This window comes from Microcebus murinus, chromosome X, assembly GCF_040939455.1.
Source record: "Microcebus murinus isolate Inina chromosome X, M.murinus_Inina_mat1.0, whole genome shotgun sequence".
Lineage (NCBI taxonomy): Eukaryota > Metazoa > Chordata > Mammalia > Primates > Cheirogaleidae > Microcebus > Microcebus murinus.
In genome coordinates, this window is record NC_134136.1 from 128037435 (window position 1) to 128058951 (window position 21517).

Sequence of the window (21517 nt, forward strand, 5' to 3'; positions counted from 1 at the left end):
AAAACACATTTATCAGGTGTCGGGCAAGTGGGGGGGAGGGGATGGGTTTATATATATACATTATAAACGCATTGTGCATTGTTGGGGGCATGGACATGCTTGAAGCTCTGACTCGAGGGGGGAGGGAAGGCAATATGAATGTATGTAACCTTTACATTTTGTACCCCCTTATTATGCTGAAATAAAAATAAAAATAAATAAATAAATAAAAAATGAGTAGATCTTCATCAGGCAGGGAAGAAAGAAAACAGCATGACAGGTAGAGAATAAAAAATAAGCAAAGACACAGAAGGAAAGATGATCATTTTGGTTTAACTATAATGTGAATATACCAGAAAGTGAGGGGCAGAGGTGGCCCCAGAGATTGTTCTTTGGATTGAAGACAGAGTTCAAGCCTCTGGGTGACTTTGTAAGTCTAGCAGCGTCATGCTTAGGTTTTATCCTTCATCACAAGACATCAACCCTCCATGACATGTGACCTCCTTTCTTTGTGTCCAGCCAATATGCCAGGTTGCCAAGAAGCACTCCAGTTGAGAATTGGATTGATGACCCCAGTGAATAGCACATAGCCCTGCCCAGTTCCTGCAGGCTATAGGCTACCCACTCCTGGTCCCAATACAGTTCTCTCAGGGGGTGCTTCCCAGCCCCTCATTTACTGTATCTCACCTTCATCTCCAGGGCCTCTGGCACCTTCTTGCCTTCCCAAGCCCAACTCCGTTTGGTGAAGTAGTTGACAGTGGCAAATTCAATCAGCGCAGAAAATACAAAGGCATAACAGACGGCTATGAACCAGTCCATGGCCGTCGCATATGCCACTTTAGGTAAGGAGTTTCTGGCACTGATACTCAACGTGGTCATGGTGAGAACAGTGGTAACACCTGGTGAGAGAGAGAATGAAAACCAGTTGCAACTTCAAGACATTGAGAGGTTATTTGATGAGATCACCAACTTCCTACTTGAAAGGAAGAGCTTTATCTCACTCAAAATGACCCTTTTAAAGTGAAAAACAGAGAATGTCAAAGCTAGATAGGTCCACCTAGTAACCAGTCTATCCCAATTGGCACAGGAATAGGAATCTAAATTTAGTACTTTTAATAGCTGTCCTCTAGCCTCTGCTTAAACATTTCCATTGAAGAGTAAGTAGTCCAGTTCATTTTAAGAGAGTTTTTTAATTAGAAAATCCTGCCTAATGAACTGAAGCCTGTCTTATTCTAACAACCAGCCCACTGACTGATCTCAGAGTTCCTTCAGTGGCCATACACGAAGGAAAAATCTGCTTCTTCCTCTCTGGGACAGGCCTTCAGAGACCTCAAAAGGGTGGCTGTATTTCCTTGGGAAATCTGTTCATCCCCCAAATTAACATGGAGATTCATGGTCTCCTCATGAACTCTTTTCTCTTGTTCATCTCCTTCCCCATTCCTGTAGTTTTCTTTTGAACATCTTTCATAACAGCCTAAGACTCAGTACATCATCTGAATTCAGTAGGCTTTTCACACCCTTAATTCTGAACACTCTTCTGATAATGCAACAAACTATTGTGGAAATGATTCTGTAGCCACATCATACTCAAGGTCCCTATTGAGCTTTGGAGCCAACTAAAGCTATTCCAAAATCTGTTTCTTGTGAATTTTCATCAAACTAGTGCTTGCTTTTACATCAATTGATTCTTTTGGGGGATAGTGCTGGTGTTATTAATATAAATTCAAGACTTTATTCACTTTAAAATTCTATTTTTAGAAATTTTTTTAATCCTTTTATATTTTAGATATGCATATGAGTCGTATAGTATTATGGCTAACATTATAAGCTTTACAGTCAGACTGAGTTAGGCTGAAATATGGGCAATCCTACTTAACTGGTAATATGACCTTGAGTAAGGTGTTTTACGTCACTAAGTCTCCATGTTACCATGTGTAAAATGGATGTGATAATAACAGATGATACAGATATTTATTGGAGGATTGAAAGAGATGATATTTATTGATATAAAGTCTATAGCCTAATACCTGACACAGAGTAAATCACTCCATATATAGTAGCTTCTATAATTAACATTATTATTATTTTTACTGTTATTAATAATAGTGTTATAATTTTATAATTAATTATAGTAGCATAATTATCACATTTTAAAAATATTATAATAAGAATTTTACAATTGCTAGCAATAGTATTGAAGTTTCAATGAGTATTATACTGGAAGTTAGATATCCCAAGTGAAGCCACTTACTTGCTTTGTATCTTAGGCAATTTCCTTAATGTCTCTGTGTCTCCATTATCCTCATCTATAATTATTCCCAATTGTCTGTATCCCCTGGGATTTTGAAAAGGCAGTTGCTGTACGCAAAGTCCTTAGACTTGAGGAAGAGAAAATGGTCAGAAGTTCTTTCTGAGAGTTGTCATGCTGAAGATGTTGGGGAATGTAAGCCTCATAAGCATGGGTCAAGAAGGGCATGGAATGAAGTCCTAATTGGGTGAAAGATGCAGTAAGGAAATGCAAGTAGAAAAGGCACTGCCTCTATTAACTCTACACAGAGAGCCAGCCTTGTGTGCTGCAGCTTCTGGGGCTTCCTCTCCTGTCTTGCTCTCTTGGGGTACTTTACTTAGACATTTGCTATATAAATGAAAAATCCCCACTGGAAAAACTCAGTACAGTTCCAACAGAGAGACCCTAAAAAGATCACCTTTGCACAAACTAGATAGGGAGTCATCAAGACTGATTAACGAAAAAAATTGAAAACCATGTCAGGAACCAGCCACACAGCTAGTAACTATTAACAAATTATCTGAATTTGTAACCTAGTAAGCTCTGAGAATGGACCCAGGGCTCAGTAAACCTCAGATTCTACCAAGAAGGGAGTGACTTATGGGAGAAACAAACTATCTTATTTATGGCTATCAGCAAATGCACTTGCCCACCCTGACACATTCATAGCAGTGTGCTAGTGCTTAGATAGAGAAAACAAAAACACAAGTGTTTCTGTGCCATATCTCAGTAGAGATTTTTAGAGCTCTAGCCTCTAGGGCTTAATTCGAACTATCAGCTTATGAAGAGCTCTTAGCTAGTCAGAGCTGGTAGGACCCTCAATCAAGCATTTGGTACATTTCATGGATAGACAATGAGATTCTCAGCATTTTAAAACAGACCCAGCCTGTCATCGAGTGCTTCTCTTTCAAGCCTTTTCTAGAAAGCCTTTCTTAAAAGGCTCACTTAGAACTGACTGTCCTTCCTCACTTCTTTTGAGTACTTCTAGTACTCTTACTTGATAACATATATCTGCTATACCAAACCACATGTGTGATGAGTAGAACTGACTTTAATCCTCAGGCCCAGCCTACAGCCCATGGCCGTATACCACATTTGCTCCCATCAGAGTTAATAATGTACTTTTTGGATAGTTAACTATATTGTTATTATTATCAATAATATAGTTCTTATTGTCTTCTTTTTTCCAACATTACCAACTGTCTGTCCTAGGAACACAAAATTTAAAACATTTCAGACCATAGCAATCAAAATGAGCATGCATTCTTCCCCCCAACTACCCCCCACCAAAATATAATCAAAATTAATCATGTTTGATACACCTGTTTGTCTCAGACATCACCACAGGGCAAGGCTACTTCTTCATTCATTGTCAGTCAGGCTTAATCCTGTTTCACAAAGTACATTGTTGAACCTGACCCTACCTGTCATACTTTCTCTCAAACCTTCCAACTGTCCAACTTTGCTGCTCTGTGGCAAATTAATTTATATTCTCAAACTCTTCACTGAATGCATATCCCCTCTTTGGGTCTTAACTAAAACTTGACTCTCCTTTTGAGTACACTGTTTTGGTTCTCAAAAGGTATTGATAATTCAGAATCAAGAGCTTAAGAGCTGGGGTCCATATTTTTCTTGAAGTCTAGTACACTTTGGACCATTATATGATCACAGCTTTGTGGTAATCTATGTTTCTTTGAGACTTCTACCATTTGGTGATACCTCTTCTCCACCTTTTCTCATGAGTATTATCTATAGGAAATTTCTATCACCCCAAAGGTTCCTTTCTATTCATACCATCCCCTGCTTGGTCTCAGGTAAGCACTGATCTGCTTTATTTCACTATGTATTAGATTTTTTCCCTTAGAGTTTCATATAAATATCATACAGTATGTATTCATTTGTGTCTGGCTTTCTTAACTCAGCATCATATTTTTAGGTTCATTCATGTTGTTGCATCCATCTTTAGTTCATTCCTGTTAATTTCAGAGTAGTATTCCATTGTATTGATATAACATATTTTTTTTTTAATTTTTTTTTATTTTGGCATATTATGGGGGTACAGATTTTAAGGTTTCAATAAATGCCCATTTCCCCCCCTCCCTCCAAAAGTCTGAGTCTCCATCATGACCATCCCCCAGATGGTGCACATCTCACTCATTATGTATGTATATACCCACCCCCCTCCCCCCACCCACCTGCCCAATACCCTATTACTGTAGTACCTATGTGTCCACTTAGGTGCTACTCAGTTAATACCAGTTTTCTGGAGAATATATCTGGTGCTTGTTTTTCCATTCTTGGGATACTTCACTTAGTAGTATGGGTTCCAGCTCTAACCAGGAAAATATAAGATGTGCTATATCACCATTGTTTCTTAGAGCTGAATAGTACTCCATGGTATACATATACCACATTTTATTAATCCATTCTTGGATTGATGGGCACTTGGGCTGTTTCCACAGCCTTGCAATTATGAATTGTGCTGCTATAAACATTCGAGTGCAGGTGTCTTTTTTGTAGAGTGTCACTGGGTCATTTGGGTAGATGCCCAGCAATGGGATTGCTGGATCAAATGGTAGATTCACTTGTATTGCTTTAAGGTATCTCCATATTGCTTTCCACAGAGGTTGAACTAGTTTGCAGTCCCACCAGCAGTGTAGGAGTGTTCCTCTCTCTCCGCAACCGCGCCAGCATTTATTGTTTGGAGATTTTTTGATAAAGGCCATTCTCACTGGGGTTAAGTGATATCTCATTGTGGTTTTGATTTGCATTTCCCTGATGATTAGAGATGTTAATAACATAATTTTTTATCCATTCACCTATTAATGGACATCTGGATTGCTTCCAGTGTTCAACTATTATGAATATAAATGCTAGGATAATTTACATCCAAGTCTGTGTAAGTATATGCTTTCATTTCTCTTGGTAAATACCTAGGGTGGGTACTAGAAGATTATATGGTAAGCATACGTTTAACTTTGTATGACACTGTCAAATTGTTTTCTAAAGTGATTGTAGCATTTAACATTCCCAGAATATATAAGAGTTTCAGTCAGCATGCACCCTTGACTTATAAAAAACTATTATAATATTATACTTTTCCCTGATAATGTAAGTCCTTAGAATATTTTATCTTCATATATCCCCATATCAACTTATATAGATTACATTATGGTCTAGTATTTTATTCTAAATATATTGTTTACTCAATAAGCCACTGTTATCATGTTATACATTCAATACTTATTTACCATTTATTATTTTCATTCTTCTTTTTAAATATATCTTTAACCTTCCTTCTGAGACAATTTTCCTTTTGTTTGAAGAATACCCTTTAGTATTTCCTTTAGTGAAAGTCTACAATGATGATGAATTGTTATTGTTTGATTATTGTTTTGACTAAAAACTTCTTTGTTGCTTCTATTGAAGGCAGCTGTAAATCTATTTGTTATGATTTTAAAGGTAATGCATTGTTTTTCAGGATGCATTTAATATTTTTCTCCTTGTTTTTTGTTTTCAGAAGTTTAACTACAATGTACACCTGTTTGTATGTCTTTTATTTTCTCCTACTTGGGTTCATTGAACTTTTTGTAATTGTGGCTATATATATAACATAGGTTTGGACAGTGTTTAGCGATTATCTCTTAAAAAATTGTTTCTGTACTATTCTCTCACTCCTCTCCTTCTAGGATCCCACTTACATCTGCATTAGAACTTCTCAATAAATTTTATGTCTTTTTTCTCTCATATGCATTTTATAGTTTGTCTTTTTAGTTTTTTCTGACTGGTCTTCCAGTTCATGACTTCTCCCCTCAACTATGTGAAAACCACTGAGTTTTTATCTGTATTTTCCAGTTCTACAATTTCCAATATATTCTCTCTCTCTCTCTCTCTCATTTAATTTCCATTTATCTTCTGGAATTCTCACATTTATTTCATCTACTTAAGCTTATTCATCATAGCTATTTGAAAGTTTGTGTCTGATAACTCAAATATCTAGAGTCCTAGTAGGTTCATAATTTTACTTAGGGTATAATTTATACACAATAATATAAAAAGAGTTTGTGTACATTTTAAAGTATTTGGGCAAATGTATACAATCTTATAATTACTACCCCAATCAAGATATAGAATATTTCTACCACATTAGCAAGTTCCCTCATGCCCATTTTCAGTCAATTCATCAACCCAGAAGGAGACGCTGCTTTGATCTCTAACACCATATCTTAGCTTTGCCTGTTTTAGAGTGTAACACAAGTAAGTTCATATATTTTTTACTACTGTTCTTGGTTTCTTTAGCTTGATATAATTTTTGAGATTTATCTGTATTGTTGTGTGAATCAATAGTTGTTAATATATTATATGAATATGCCATAATATTATATATTCATCCATTCATTTGTCCATGTGCATACATCTGGATGTTTTCCAGTTTGGGACTTCTATGAGTAAAGCTGTTATGAGCATTCTTACATAACTCTTCTTTAGATCTTTTTATTATTATTTTTATTTCAGCATACTACAGGGTACAAATGTTTAGGTTACAAATATTGCCCTTGCCTTGCCCCAGTCAGAACTTTAAGCGTGCCCATCCCCCAGATGGTGCTCACCACACCCATTAGGTGTGTGTCCATCCCCTTCTCTCCTTCCCACATGTCAGACACCCGATGAATGTTATCCTTATATGTGCATTTAAGTGTTGATCAGTTAAAACCAACTTGATGGTGAGTACATGTGGTGCTTATTTTTTCATTTTTGTGATATTTCACTTAGTAGAATGGGTTCTAGTTCTATCCAGTATAATACAAGAGGTGCTATATCACCATTGTTTTTGTGGCTGAGTAGAACTCCATGGTATACAGAACTACATGTTATAAAGAAACAACTTGCGTTGTTTCCACAGCTTTGCAATTGTGAATTGTGCTGCTATAAACATTCTAGTGTAGATGTCTTTTTTATAGAATGTCTTTTGGATTTCATTTAATTTAGATATATACTTAGAAGTAGAATACCTAGGGTATAGGGTAAATGTATTTTTTAACTTTAAAAGAAATAAACTGTTTTTCAAAGTGGTTGTATCATTTTACCTCTTCATCAGCAGTGTATAAGAGTTCTGATTGCTCCTCAAGCTCACCAGTATCCAACAATGTCAGTCTTTTTAATTTTAGCTATCCTAGGCTTTAAAGTTATGTCTCCATGACATTTTTGTTTGCATTTCTCTAATAAAAATGATGGTAAGGATCTTTTTATGTGCTTATGGGGATTATATATATTATTGGGTGAAATATCTCTTCATTGTTCATGTCTTTTGTCTGTATTTTAAATTGGATTATTTGTATTTATATTATTGAGTTGTAGGAGCTTTTTATATTTTGGGATACAGATCCTTTGTCAGGTCTGCACATACACAAAATGTTTTATCCCAGCCTATGGCTTACCATTTAATTTTCTTAATGTTACCCTTTGAGGAGCAGAAATTTTTAATTTTGGTGAAGTCTAATTTGTTCTTTTTTCTTTACTGTTATTACTTTTTTGTGAGCTAAGGAATTTCTGACTATGAAAGGATGCAAAAATATTGTCTTATAGTTTCTTCTAAGACCATCATAATATTAGCTTCCATTAAAGTCCACGATCAAACTCATATTAATTCTCTGCAATGCCATCTTCATCATAAATCAAGTTTCAATATATGTGGCTCTACTTTTAGGCTCTCTATAGCTATTCATTTATTTATTTTTCTTTTCTTTATGTCAATAACACACTGTCTTAGTTACTATAACTTTTTAATTCCTTTTGACATCTCATGGGGCAAGTCTCCCAACTATGTGTTTTTTAAGAAGGATATTGGCTATTCTTGGCTCTTTTATCTTATATAAAAATTCTGTAATCACTTTTTAGATTAACATTTCAACTTTCAGGTTCTCACATCAATGCAATTATTGTAAATATGAATTCTAAATTAATGTAAGACCAAGTTTGAATTAAAAATAAATTATCGGGGGAGGAGGATCAAGATGGCGGACGAGAAACACCGCCAGACAGAGTGCCTCTGCAGAAAAGACAGATTCTAGCAGAAATTAGAAAAAAGAAGCAAGAAGATGAGCATACAGCAGATGAGGGCCAGAAGGAGGGGTACCTGAGACCCCGGGAGACTCCACGGGAGGAGGCTGCGGAGGAGAACTGGAAGCTGAGACCACTGGAGCAGCCCAGAGACCAGCGGGAAGGGTAGGTGGATAATTCACCTTTCCCCTCCCCTGCATTTGGGACTGCTGGTGGGCTCCCCAGCAGATGGAGAGGCCTGCGGACACCAGCCCAGAGACGCCCACTGCCAGCTAGCGGTGAGCCTGTAGCGGATGCCGCACCAGGCTCCCAACTCCATACCGGCACCTCCGTGTGCACAGACCCGAGCCACGTGGCAGGCGCCATATTGCCTCCTACTCCCCTCCGCCGACCCTACCCGCGGCTGACCAGAGAGACAATACAGCCACCAGCCAGAGGCACCTCCAGGGAATGGAACCTTCCCTTTTGAGACCCTACAGTTGACTAAGGGGAACTCAGACTGTGAGCTCCCTACCAGCCAGCCCTCCCAGGTGCTACTGGCATGGTGTTCCCAGGAGAACAGTGCAGACTCAGAGGCTGAGAGACATAGACCCAGCTTGGGCTCCCTGTGGGTGAATAGGGACCGGAGCTCCTCTCCCTGGTGGGGACACAGTTTGAACTTTGGGACCCAGAGGTCAGACCTGCAGACCAGATCCCGTGTACCCAGGACTAGCATTGCCCGGGGCACAGAAGGGATATATGCAAACAGCCTACTGAGGTGTCTGTGTCTTCAGGGGCAGATCAGCATCCTAGAGGGCAACCCTCCTCCCAAAAGGAGGCCATGCACTCAGCCCAGGTGGTGTTCCAATGCAGGGAACCTCCCCACCGGCATCACAATCCGGGGAGGCCTGGTGGCTTGTGGTCTGGCCTGCTGAGAGAGGCTCAGGAGAAGCTGCAGAGTTGGGGAGGGTGGAAAGAAGTGAGGCCTGCTCCAGACTGCGGGTCTCAGACAGCCCCACCACCACAAGCAGACTTTCTGGCTGAGTGGGGCCATTCCAGCCCCACCCTGACAGCTTTTTCTAGAAGCAAAGAACAGAACTTTGACCCCTGCTAAGGACAGTGGTGGTGCCTAAGGGCAGGCTTACCCAACCCAGCTCTACCTAGAACAAGAGCTGATAACAGGTCACAAAAACAACAACATAGCCTGTTCCTCCAAGCAAGCGCCACCTACTGACAGGGACGGCATCCTGAACAGCCTTTTCACAGCAACCACTGACTCATTATACAGGGAGTGGTCGAATCTTACCAACAGACACCACCTAAGGGCTCAGAAACTAAACAAGGCGTGTGAATACCCAAACAAAAATCTAAAGGAAAGAAACAACAACTGATCGACATGGGAAGAAATCAGTGAAGGAACGCAGGAAATATGAAGAACCAAACGGAAAACACACCCCCAAAGAGGAGCACCAGCCCCTTAGAAATGACACCAACCAAAATCAGGCAACCAAAATGACAGAAGAGGAATTTCGTATGTGGACCATAAGAACACTCACCGAGTAGCAACAACAACTCAATAACCAACACAAAGAAACCACAAAGAGCCTCCAGGATCTAGAACAAAAGTTCATTAAAGAAATAGACACAATGAAGAAAAGTTTAACCGAACTCCTGGAAATGAAGAATCAATTCAAGGTACTACAAAACACGGTGGAAAGTCTCAAGAACAGGGTAGATGAAACAGAAGAAAGAATCTCAGAGTTTGAAGATAACACCCTTCAACTAAGTAAAACCATCACAGAGATAGAGCAGAGAAACAAGAGAAAAGAGCAAAGGTTACAGGAGATGTGGGATTATGTGAAGAAACCTAATATGAGGGTCATAGGGTTACCAGAAGGGGAAGAAGACAACACTCAAGGGTTGGACAAGCTATTTCAAGAAATAATAGAGGAAAATTTCCCAGGCCTTGCTCAAAATCTTGATATACAAGTTCAAGAAGCGCAGAGGACCCCTGGGAGATTCAATGCAAACAGGAAGACGTCACGACATGCAGTCATCAGACTGACCAAAGTACCAACTAAAGAGGCCCTTCTAAGAGCTGTAAGATGAAAGAAGCAAGAGACATACAAGGGAAAGCCAATTCGAGTAACACCAGACTTCTCTAATGAGATTTCACAAGCAAGGAGAGCCTGGGGCCCCATTCTCACTCTTCTAAAACAAAACAATGCCCAGCCTAGAATCTTATTGCCTGCAAAACTAAGCTGCATACATGAAGGAGAAATAAAGACATTGTCAGACTAGCCAAGTCTCAGAGAATTCACCAAGACAAGACCAGCCCTACAAGAAGTACTCAAAACAGTGTTATGCACGGAACCCCATAATAAAAACTCACGAATATAAAAACAATGAAAACCCAAAGATTAAAGGCAAGATAATACAATGGCTCAAGAGAGAAATCAAAGCAACAACATCCAACCAAACAGAATGAACAGTAATCTACCTTACCTATCAGTTCTCTCAATAAATGTGAATGGCTTAAACTCTCCTCTCAAGAGACATAGGATGGCTGAATGGATAAGAAAATACAGGGCAAGTATATGCTGTCTTCAGGAAACACATCTAACCTGCAAGGATGCATATAGACTAAAAGTAAAAGGGTGGAGATCAGTATTCCAGGCAAGTGGAAACCAAAAGAAGGCTGGCGTGGCAGTTCTAATTTCAGACGATTTAGTTTTTAAACCAACAAAAGTAGTGAAAGTCAAAGAGGGTCATTATATGATGGTGAAGGGCACATTTCAACAGGAAGCGATAACAATTTTAAATATACATGCACCCAACTTAGGTGCACCCAGATTCATAAAGCAAACCTTACTGGAGCTAAGCAAATGGATTAATAGCAACTCCATAATCGCCGGAGATTTCAACACCCCACTGACAGCACGAGACAGATCCTCCAAACGGAAAATTAATAAAGAAATAATGGACTTAAACAAAACTCTAGAACAATTGGGTCTGACAGACATCTACAGAACATTCTACCCAAAATCCATTGAATATATATTCTTCTCATCAGCTCACGGGACATTCTCTAAAATTGACCATATCCTAGGACACAAAGAAAATCTCAAGAAATATAAAAAAATAGAAATCATACCATGTACCTTCTCAGATCACAGTGGAATAAAACTAGAAATCAACCCTAACAGAAACTCACATTTCTACACAAAAACGTGGAAATTAAACAACCTCCTACTAAATGATTACTTCGTAAATGAAGAAATCAAGATGGAAATAAAAAAGTTCTATGAAGAAAATGACAATGGAGAGACAAGTTATCAACTCCTCTGGGACACAGCTAAAGCAGTTCTGAGAGGAAAGTTTATCTCCATAAATGCCTATAACCAAAAGACAAGAAGATCACAAATAGACAATCTAATGAAATGACTCAAAGAGCTGGAAAAAGAAGAACAGACCAACCCCAAACCCAGCAGAAGAAGTGAAATCAACAAGATCAAATGAGAACTAAACGAAATTGAAAACAGGAAAGCTATTCAGGAGATTAATAAAACAAAAAGTTGGTTCTTTGAAAAAATAAACAAAATTGACACACCATTGGCTAAGCTAATGAAAAGCAGAAAAGAGAAATCTCTAATAAGCTCCATCAGGAATAAAAAAGGAGATATCACAACTGATCCCAAAGAGATACAAATACAATTTATGAATACTACAAAAATCTTTATGCACTCAAACAGGAAAATATGGAGGAAATGGACAAATTTCTAGAAACACACAGCCTCCCTAGGCTCAACTAGGAAGAAATAGATTCCCTGAACAGACCAATCTCAACAGCTGAAATAGAAACAGCAATTAAAAATCTCCCTAAAAAGAAAAGTCCTGGTCCAGATGGCTTCACACCTGAATTTTACCACACTTACAAAGAAGAACTAGTACCTATCTTGCAGAAACTATTCCACAACATCGAGAAGAACGGAAACCTCCCCGACACCTTTTATGAAGCGAATATTACTCTGATACCAAAACCAGGAGAGGATGCAACAAAAAAAGAAAACTACAGACCAATATCCCTAATGAATATAGATGCAAAAATTTTCAACAAAATCTTAGCTAACCGAATCCAGATGCTTATCAAAAAATAATCCATCACGACCAAGTGGGCTTCATCCCAGGGATGCAGGGATGGTTCAACATACGTAAATCTATAAATGCAATTCACCACATAAACAGAAGCAAAAACAAAGACCACATGATTCTTTCAATAGATGCAGAAAAAGCTTTTGACAAAATTCAACACCCTTTCATGATACGAACACTGAAGAAAATAGGCATAGAAGGGACATACCTAAAAATGATACAAGCCATATATGACAGACCCATAGCCAACATCATCCTGAATGGGGAAAGATTGAAATAATTCCCACATAGAACTGGAACCAGACAAGGCTGCCCACTATCTCCACTTCTGTTCAACATAGTGCTGGAAGTCTTGGCTACAGCAATCAGACAGGAAAATGGAATCAAAGGTATCCAAATAGGGGCAGAAGAGATCAAACTTTCACTGTTTGCTGATGATATGATATTGTATCTAGAAAACCCCAAGGATTCAACCAAGAAACTCCTGGAACTGATCAATGAATTTAGTAAAGTCTCAGGATACAAAATTAATACACAGAAATCAGAGGCATTCATATACGTCAACAACAATCTAATTGAGAACCAAATCAAAGACTCAATTCCCTTCACAATAGCAACAAAGAAATTAAAGTACCTAGGAATATATTTAACCAAAGAGGTAAAAGACCTCTACAGGGAGAACTATGAAACACTGAGGAAGGAAATAGCAGAGGATGTAAACAGATGGAAATCCATACCATGCTCGTGGATCGGCAGACTCAATATCATCAAAATGTCTATACTACCCAAACTGATCTACACATTCAATGCAATACCTATTAAAATCCCATCAGCATTCTTCACAGATATAGAAAAAATAATTTTACGCTTCGTATGGAACCAAAGAAGACCCCGAATATCAAGAGCAATTCTAGGCAACAAAAACAAAATGGGAGGCATTAATATGCCAGATATCAAACTATACTACAAAGCTGTAGTAATTAAAACAATATGGTATTGGCACAAAAACAGGAATATTGACCAGTGGAACAGATGTGAGAATCCTGATATAAAACCATCCTCATATAGCCATCTCATCTTTGACAAAGCAGACAAAAACATACGCTGGGGAAAAGAATCCCTCTTCAATAAATGGTGCTGGGAAAACTGGATAGCCACCTGTAGAAGGCTAAAACAGGACCCACACCTTTCACCTCTCACAAAAACCAACTCACGCTGGATAACAGACTTAAACCTAAGATATGAAACTATTAGAACTCTAGAGGAAAAAGTTGGAAACACTCTCCTAGACATCGGCCTGGGCAAAGAGTTTATGGAGAAGTCCCCAAAGGCAAACACAGCAGCAACAAAAATAAATAAATGGGACACGATCAAACTACAAAGCTTCTGCAAAGCCAAAGAAATAGTCATGAAAGTAAACAGACAACCTACAAAATGGGAGAAAATTTTTGCATCCTATGCATCCGATAAGGGACTGATAACTAGAATATACTTAGAACTCACGAAAATCAGGAAGAAAAAATCAAATAACCCCATTAAAAACTGGGCAAAGGACTTGAACAGAAATTTTTCTAAGGAAGACAGGAGAATGGCCAACAAACATATGAAGAAATGCTCAACATCTCTAATCATCAGAGAAATGCAAATCAAAACCACAATGAGATATCACTTAACCCCAGTGAGAATGGCCTTTATCAAAAAATCTCCAAACAATAAATGCTGGCGCGGTTGCGGAGAGAGAGGAACACTCCTACACTGCTGGTGGGACTGCAAACTAGTTCAACCTCTGTGGAAAGCAATATGGAGATACCTTAAAGCGATACAAGTGAATCTACCATTTGATCCAGCAATCCCATTGCTGGGCATCTACCCAAACGATCCAGTGACACTCTACAAAAAAGACACCTGCACTCGAATGTTTATAGCAGCACAATTCATAATTGCAAGGCTGTGGAAGAAGCCCAAGTGCCCATCAATCCAAGAATGGATTAATAAAATGTGGTATATGTACACCATGGAGTACTATTCAGCTCTAAGAAACAATGGTGATATAGCACACCTTATATTTTCCTGGTTAGAGCTGGAACCCATACTACTAAGTGAAGTATCCCAAGAATGGAAAAACAAGCACCAGATATATTCTCCAGCAAACTGGTATTAACTGAGTAGCACCTAAGTGGACACATAGGTGCTACAGTAATAGGGTATTGGGCAGGTGGGAGGGGGGAGGGGGGCGGGTATATACATACATAGTGAGTGAGATGTGCACCATCTAGGGGATGGTCATGATGGAGACTCAGACTTTTGGGGGGAGGGGGGAAAATGGGCATTTATTGAAACCTTAAAATCTGTACCCCCATAATATGCCAAAAATAAAAAAAATATTTAATAAAAAAAAAATAAAAAAAATAAATAAATAAATAAAAAAAAACAAAGCTGTAGTAATTAAAACAATATGGTATTGCCACAAAAACAGGAATGTTGATCAGTGGAACAGATGTGAGAATCCTGATATAAAACCATCCTCATAGAGCCATCTCATCTTTGACAAAGCAGACAAAAACATACGCTGGGGAAAAGAATCTCTCTTCAATAAATGGTGCTGGGAAAACTGGATAGCCACCTTTAGAAGGCTAAAACAGGACCCACACCTTTCACCTCTCACAAAAACCAACTCACGCTGGATAACAGACTTAAACCTAAGATATGAAACTATTAGAACTCTAGAGGAAAAAGTTGGAAACACTCTCCTAGACATCGGCCTGGGCAAAGAGTTTATGAAGAAGTCCCCAAAGGCAATCACAGTAGCAACAAAAATAAATAAATGGGACATGATCAAACTACAAAGCTTCTGCAAAGCCAAAGAAATAGTCATGAAAGTAAACAGACAACCTACAGAATGGGAGGAAATTTTTGCATCCTATGCATCCGTTAAGGGACTGATAACTAGAATATACTTAGAACTCACGAAAATCAGGAAGAAAAAATCAAATAACCCCATTAAAAAGTGGGCAAAGGACTTGAACCGAAACTTTTCTAAAGAAGACAGAAGAATGGCCAATAAACATATGAAGAAATGCTCAACATCTCTAATCATCAGGGAAATGCAAATCAAAACCACAATGAGATATCACTTAACCCCAGTGAGAATGGCCTTTATCAAAAAATCTCCAAACAATAAATGCTGGCATGGTTGCAGAGAGAGAGGAACACTCCTACACTGCTGGTGGGACTGCAGACTAGTTCAACCTCTGTGGAAAGCAATATGGAGATACCTTAAAGCGATACAAGTGAATCTACCATTTGATCCAGCAATCCCATTGCTGGGCATCTACCCAAACGATCCAGTGACACTCTACAAAATAGACACCTGCACTCGAATGTTTATAGCAGCACAATTCATAATTGCAAGGCTGTGGAAACAGCCCAAGTGCCCATCAATCCAAGAATGGATTAATAAAATGTGGTATATGTATACCATGGAGTACTACTATTCAGCTCTAAGAAACAATGGTGATATAGCACATCTTATATTTTCCTGGTTAGAGCTGGAACCCATACTACTAAGTGAAGTATCCCAAGAATGGAAAAACAAGCACCAGATATATTCTCCAGCAAACTGGTATTAACTGAGTAGCACCTAAGTGGACACATAGGTGCTACAGTAATAGGGTATTGGGGAGGTGGGAGGGAGGAGGGGGGCGGGTATATACAAACATAATGAGTGAGATGTACACCATCTGGGGGATGGTCATGATGGAGACTCAGACTTTTTGGGGGAGGGGGGGAAATGGGCATTTATTGAAACCTTAAAATCTGTACCCCCAAAATATGCCAAAAAAAAAAAAAAAGAAAACCCCAAGGATTCAACCAAGAAACTCCTGGAACGAATGAATGAATTCCTGGAATGAATTTAGTAAAGTCTCAGGATACAAAATCAATACACAGAAATCAGAGGCATTCATATATGCCAACAACAATCTAATTGAGAACCAAATCAAAGACTCAATTCCCTTCACAATAGCAACAAAGAAATTAAAGTACCTAGGAATATATTTAACCAAAGAGGTAAAAGACCTCTACAGGGAGAACTATGAAACACTGAGGAAGGAAATAGCAGAGGATGTAAACAGATGGAAATCCATACCATGCTCGTGGATCGGCAGACTCAATATCATCAAAATATCTATACTACCCAAACTGATCTACAGATTCAATGCAATACCTATTAAAATCCCATCAGAATTCTTCACAGATATAGAAAAAATAATTTTACGCTTTGTATGGAACCAAAGAAGACCCCGAATATCAAGAGCAATTCTAGGCAACAAAAACAAAATGGGAGGCATTAATATGCCAGATATCAAACTATACTACAAAGCTGTAGTAATTAAAACAATATGGTATTGGCACAAAAACAGGAATATTGACCAGTGGAACAGATGTGAGAATACTGATATAAAACCATCCTCATATAGCCATCTCATCTTTGACAAAGCAGACAAAAACATACGCTGGGGAAAAGAATCCCTCTTCAATAAATGGTGCTGGGAAAACTGGATAGCCACCTGTAGAAGGCTAAAACAGTACCCACAACTTTCACCTCTCACAAAAACCAACTCACGCTGGATAACAGACTTAAACCTAAGATATGAAACTATTAGAACTGTAGAGGAAAAAGTTGGAAACACTCTCCTAGACATCGGCCTGGGCAAAGAGTTTATGAAGAAGTCCCCAAAGGCAATCACAGCAGCAACAAAAATAAATAAATGGGACATGGTCAAACTACAAAGCTTCTGCACAGCCAAAGAAATAGTCATGAAAATAAACAGACAACCTACAGAATGGGAGAAAATTTTTGCATCCTATGCATCCGATAAGGGACTGATAACTAGAATCTATTTAGAACTCACGAAAATTAGGAAGAAAAAATCAAATAACCCCATTAAAAAGTGGGCAAAGGACTTGAACAGAAATTTTTCTAAGGAAGACAGAAGAATGGCCAACAAACATATGAAGAAATGCTCAACATCTCTAATCATCAGGGAAATGCAAATCAAAACCACAATGAGATATCACTTAACCCCAGTGAGAATGGCCTTTATCAAAAAATCTCCAAACAATAAATGCTGGCGTGGTTGGGGAGAGAGAGGAACACTCCTACACTGCTGGTGGGACTGCAAACTAGTTCAACCTCTGTGGAAAGCAATATGGAGATACCTTAAAGCGATACAAATGAATCTACCATTTGATCCAGCAATCCCATTGCTGGGCATCTACCCAAATGATCCAGTGACACTCTACAAAAATGACACCTGCACTCGAATGTTTATAGCAACACAATTCATAATTGCAAGGCTGTGGAAACAGCCCAAGTGCCCATCCATCGAAGAATGGATTAATAAAATGTGGTATATATATACCATGGAGTACTATTCAGCTCTAAGAAACAATGGTGATATAGCACATCTTATATTTTCCTGGTTAGAGCTGGAACCCATACTACTAAGTGAAGTATCCGAAGAATGGAAAAACAAGCACCAGATATATTCTCCAGCAAACTGGTATTAACTGAGTAGCACCTAAGTGGACACATAGGTGCTACAGTAACAGGGTATTGGGGAGGTGGGAGAGGGGAGGGGGGCTGGTATATACATACATAATGAGTGAGATGTGCACCATCTGGGGGATGGTCATGATGGAGACTCAGACTTTTGGGGGGCGGGGGGAAATGGGCATTTATTGAAACCTTAAAATCTGTACCCCCATAATATGCCAAAATAAAAAAAATTAAAAAATAAAAAAAAAGAACAAAGAAAAGGTAATGGCCATACCTAGCCAAAATTATGAAAAAGACAAAAGTCTGTGTTTTATACTCTCAATTCCCAGCCAGTAGGAGCCCATTTTGAAAGTATAGTGTTTGATGAGAATAAGAGTATTAATTAAGGTTTTTCTGTATTAAGTTGGGTGGAATGCTCTGAATATTATGATGTTCCTTGAAAACATTGATGTCTAGGAGCTTGCAGGATATATAGTATGATCTAATTTAATTCCTTCAATATACAAACTTAAAAACTAAAGCCTGGTAAGATGAGGTTACAATTTCTTGGCTTTCTGATCACACTGAAGCCTCTTTGTTTCATAATATAGATGAATATGATAAAGGAAAATGATTTTGAACGAATTTTGGAGGGTATTGCTTTTATATCTCCTAGATGATTTTTCTCTATGTTCATTTCTTTAGGCCATGGCCACATAGTGACTAATATTTACTTTTAAAACTTTGTATAGTTCTCATATTTTATCAACAGAATCATGTGAGATTTAACCAATTCATATTTGTAAATCTTAAAATCCCCATGTGAAGCTTTCTGGTACCATCCGTCCTATGCATTGTTGTCATTTATGTAATTTATAAGATAAAAGATATGCCTGAAATTATTTCATGTTGGAATATATATTCTTTTTCTCTATTTGGCTTTCTGTTTTAGGTTCTAAAATGGAAAAATATGTTGAACACAAAAAGTAACCCAATGAAACAACAATGTAAAACATAGTTCCTTCATGTGGTTTCATAGAACAAGTACTTTAGAAAATAAAAGGATAAATTGATTCATGTAAAAAAAAAAAAAAAGAATGGCCAACAGACATATGAAAAAATGCTCAACTTCTCTAATCATCAGGGAAATGCAAATCAAAACCACAATGAGATATCACTTAACTCCAGTGAGAATGGCCTTTATCAAAAATCTCCGAACAATAAATGCTGGCGTGGATACGGAAAGAGAGGAACACTCCTACACTGCTGGTGGGACTGCAAACTAGTTCAACCTCTGTGGAAAACAATATGGAGATATCTTAAAGCGATACAAGTGAATCTACCATTTGATCCAGCAATCCTATTGCTGGGCATCTACCCAAAAGATCCAATGACACTCTACAAAATAGACAGCTGCACTCGAATATTTATAGCAGCACAATTCATAATCGCAAGGCTGTGGAAACAGCCCAAGTGCCCGTCAATCGAAGAATGGATTAATAAAATGTGGTATATGTATACCATGGAGTACTATTCAGCTCTAAGAAATAATGGTGATATAGCACATCTTATATTTTCCTGGTAGAGCTGGAACCCATACTATTAAGTGAAGTTTCCCAAGAATGGAAAAACAAGCACCACATATACTCACCAGCAAATTGGTATTAACTGAACAGCACCTAAGTGGTCACATAGGTACTACAGTTATAGGCTTTTGGGCAGGTGGGAGGGGGGAGGAGGGTGGGTATATACATATATAATGAGTGAGATGGGCACCATCTGGGGGATGGTCATGCTGGAGACTCAGACTTGTGTGGGGGAAGGGGGGAAATGGGCATTTATTGAAACCTTAAAATCTGTACCCCCATAATATGCTGAAATAAAAAAAAAGAAAAGGAAAAAAATAAATTATCAAGGAATCCCATATTTCACATGGATCCCAGGCCAAAATAAATGTGCTTCCTCATTGTCTCTCTACATTGATAAGTGTATTTTTCTAGTATTCTTTTGCAATGGGGGCATAACCTTTCAGTGGTATTAGATTTATGGGAAAGGCCCTTGTATTAATTTCCTACAGCTTATATAAGAAACAACCACACATTTAGCTGCATAAAACAACACCAATGTATTCTTACTATTCTGGATGCCAGCAGTCTGAAACCAGTTTCACTGGGCTGAAGTCAAGGTGTCAGCAGGGCTGTACTCCCTCTGGAGGATCTAGAGAGATAATCCATTGCCTTGTCTAGCTTCTTCTGCATTCGTTGGATTCCTTGGCTCATAGGGCCCTTCCTCTTTATTCAAAACCAACAGCAGAGCATCTTGAAACCTCTCCTCCTTCCATCATCACACCGATTTCTCCTCTATAGTCAAATCTCCCTTTGCTTCACTCATATAAGGATATTATGATTGCATTTAGGGCTCATCCACATAATCCAGGATAAGTTTTTGATCTAATCATCCTTAACTTGCATATGTGAATATGCAAACTTATGCTTGCCATATAGGTCATGTTCACAGGTTTCAGGGACTGGGACATGGATATCTTTGGGGGCCAATATTCAACCTACTAGAAGCTTAGTTCTAACCCATAACTTCACTTAGGCTCAATGCCTTCCTTGTGTAACCATAACATTAAAACTCTTATGTACCAAGGCCAGTAGTCCATCCACCTATCTTATCTTTCTGCCACAACTGTATCAGTTCATGTGATCAACATACCAGTCTTCATTTCCTTCTTCCATTTAATCCCATGAGTACTTCTTTTAATTTCTTATGCACTCAGATGTTAAGAATGGTTTCTATGTTTTATCTAGCTTTTCTAGGATTTTGTAGAGGATGGTTTTTCAGGGTATCTAGTTTTATATATTTCCTCAAATTGGCATCTTTAACCTACTAACACATAGCTTCCACTTTCTCCACTTCACTAGAACTGTTCTTTTCAAGATCACTAACAACCAAGTACATCACTATACCCAACAGACAGTTTTTATCTGCATCTTATGTAAATGCACAATAGAATTAATCTCAGATGATTATTCTCTGCTTCTTGAAATAGTTTCCTCTTTTGACCCCCATGATATCACACCCTTCTGATTTTTTTTTCTTTTTCCTACTTTACACATCACTCTTTCTCTTTCTCCACTGCTGTCTCCTCCTATAATGGACCTACAATGCTGCTTTTTATTGAAATATCATTTGCTATTTATTTCACTACACAGTACAGTTTCAGAATATCAGTAGGAATGCCTTCTGTGTGGATACCAGGCATACTCAAGCATATGCTGCACAGCCACCATTGCCATGGGGGCAATTTAGTAGCTGAAAAGAATTAATTAATATTTATCTGCTACAGTGGGAAAAACATGCAACAATGTTTTATATGTTGTAAGTCTGTGATAAAAAGGTGCTAATGACATGTAAACCTCTTCCTAGACATCGGTAAACTCATATTGAAGAAAATTGTTTTGATTGTAGGTACTATTGAGAGACTCTTCAAACTTTGTGCAACCTTTACTGAATAT

At 38.3% G+C, this 21517-nt stretch overlaps 1 protein-coding gene across 1 annotated transcript in view; it reads right to left on the minus strand.

Annotated features, from left to right (window-relative positions):
• The window catches only part of GABRA3 (gamma-aminobutyric acid type A receptor subunit alpha3), a 415959-nt gene that overhangs the window by 67497 nt on the left and 326945 nt on the right, over window positions 1-21517 (minus strand). The window contains exon 9 of the mRNA XM_020284959.2: window positions 667-878. Within this exon, the coding sequence (XP_020140548.1) occupies window positions 667-878 (212 nt within the window). The remainder of the gene's footprint in view (window positions 1-666; window positions 879-21517) is intronic.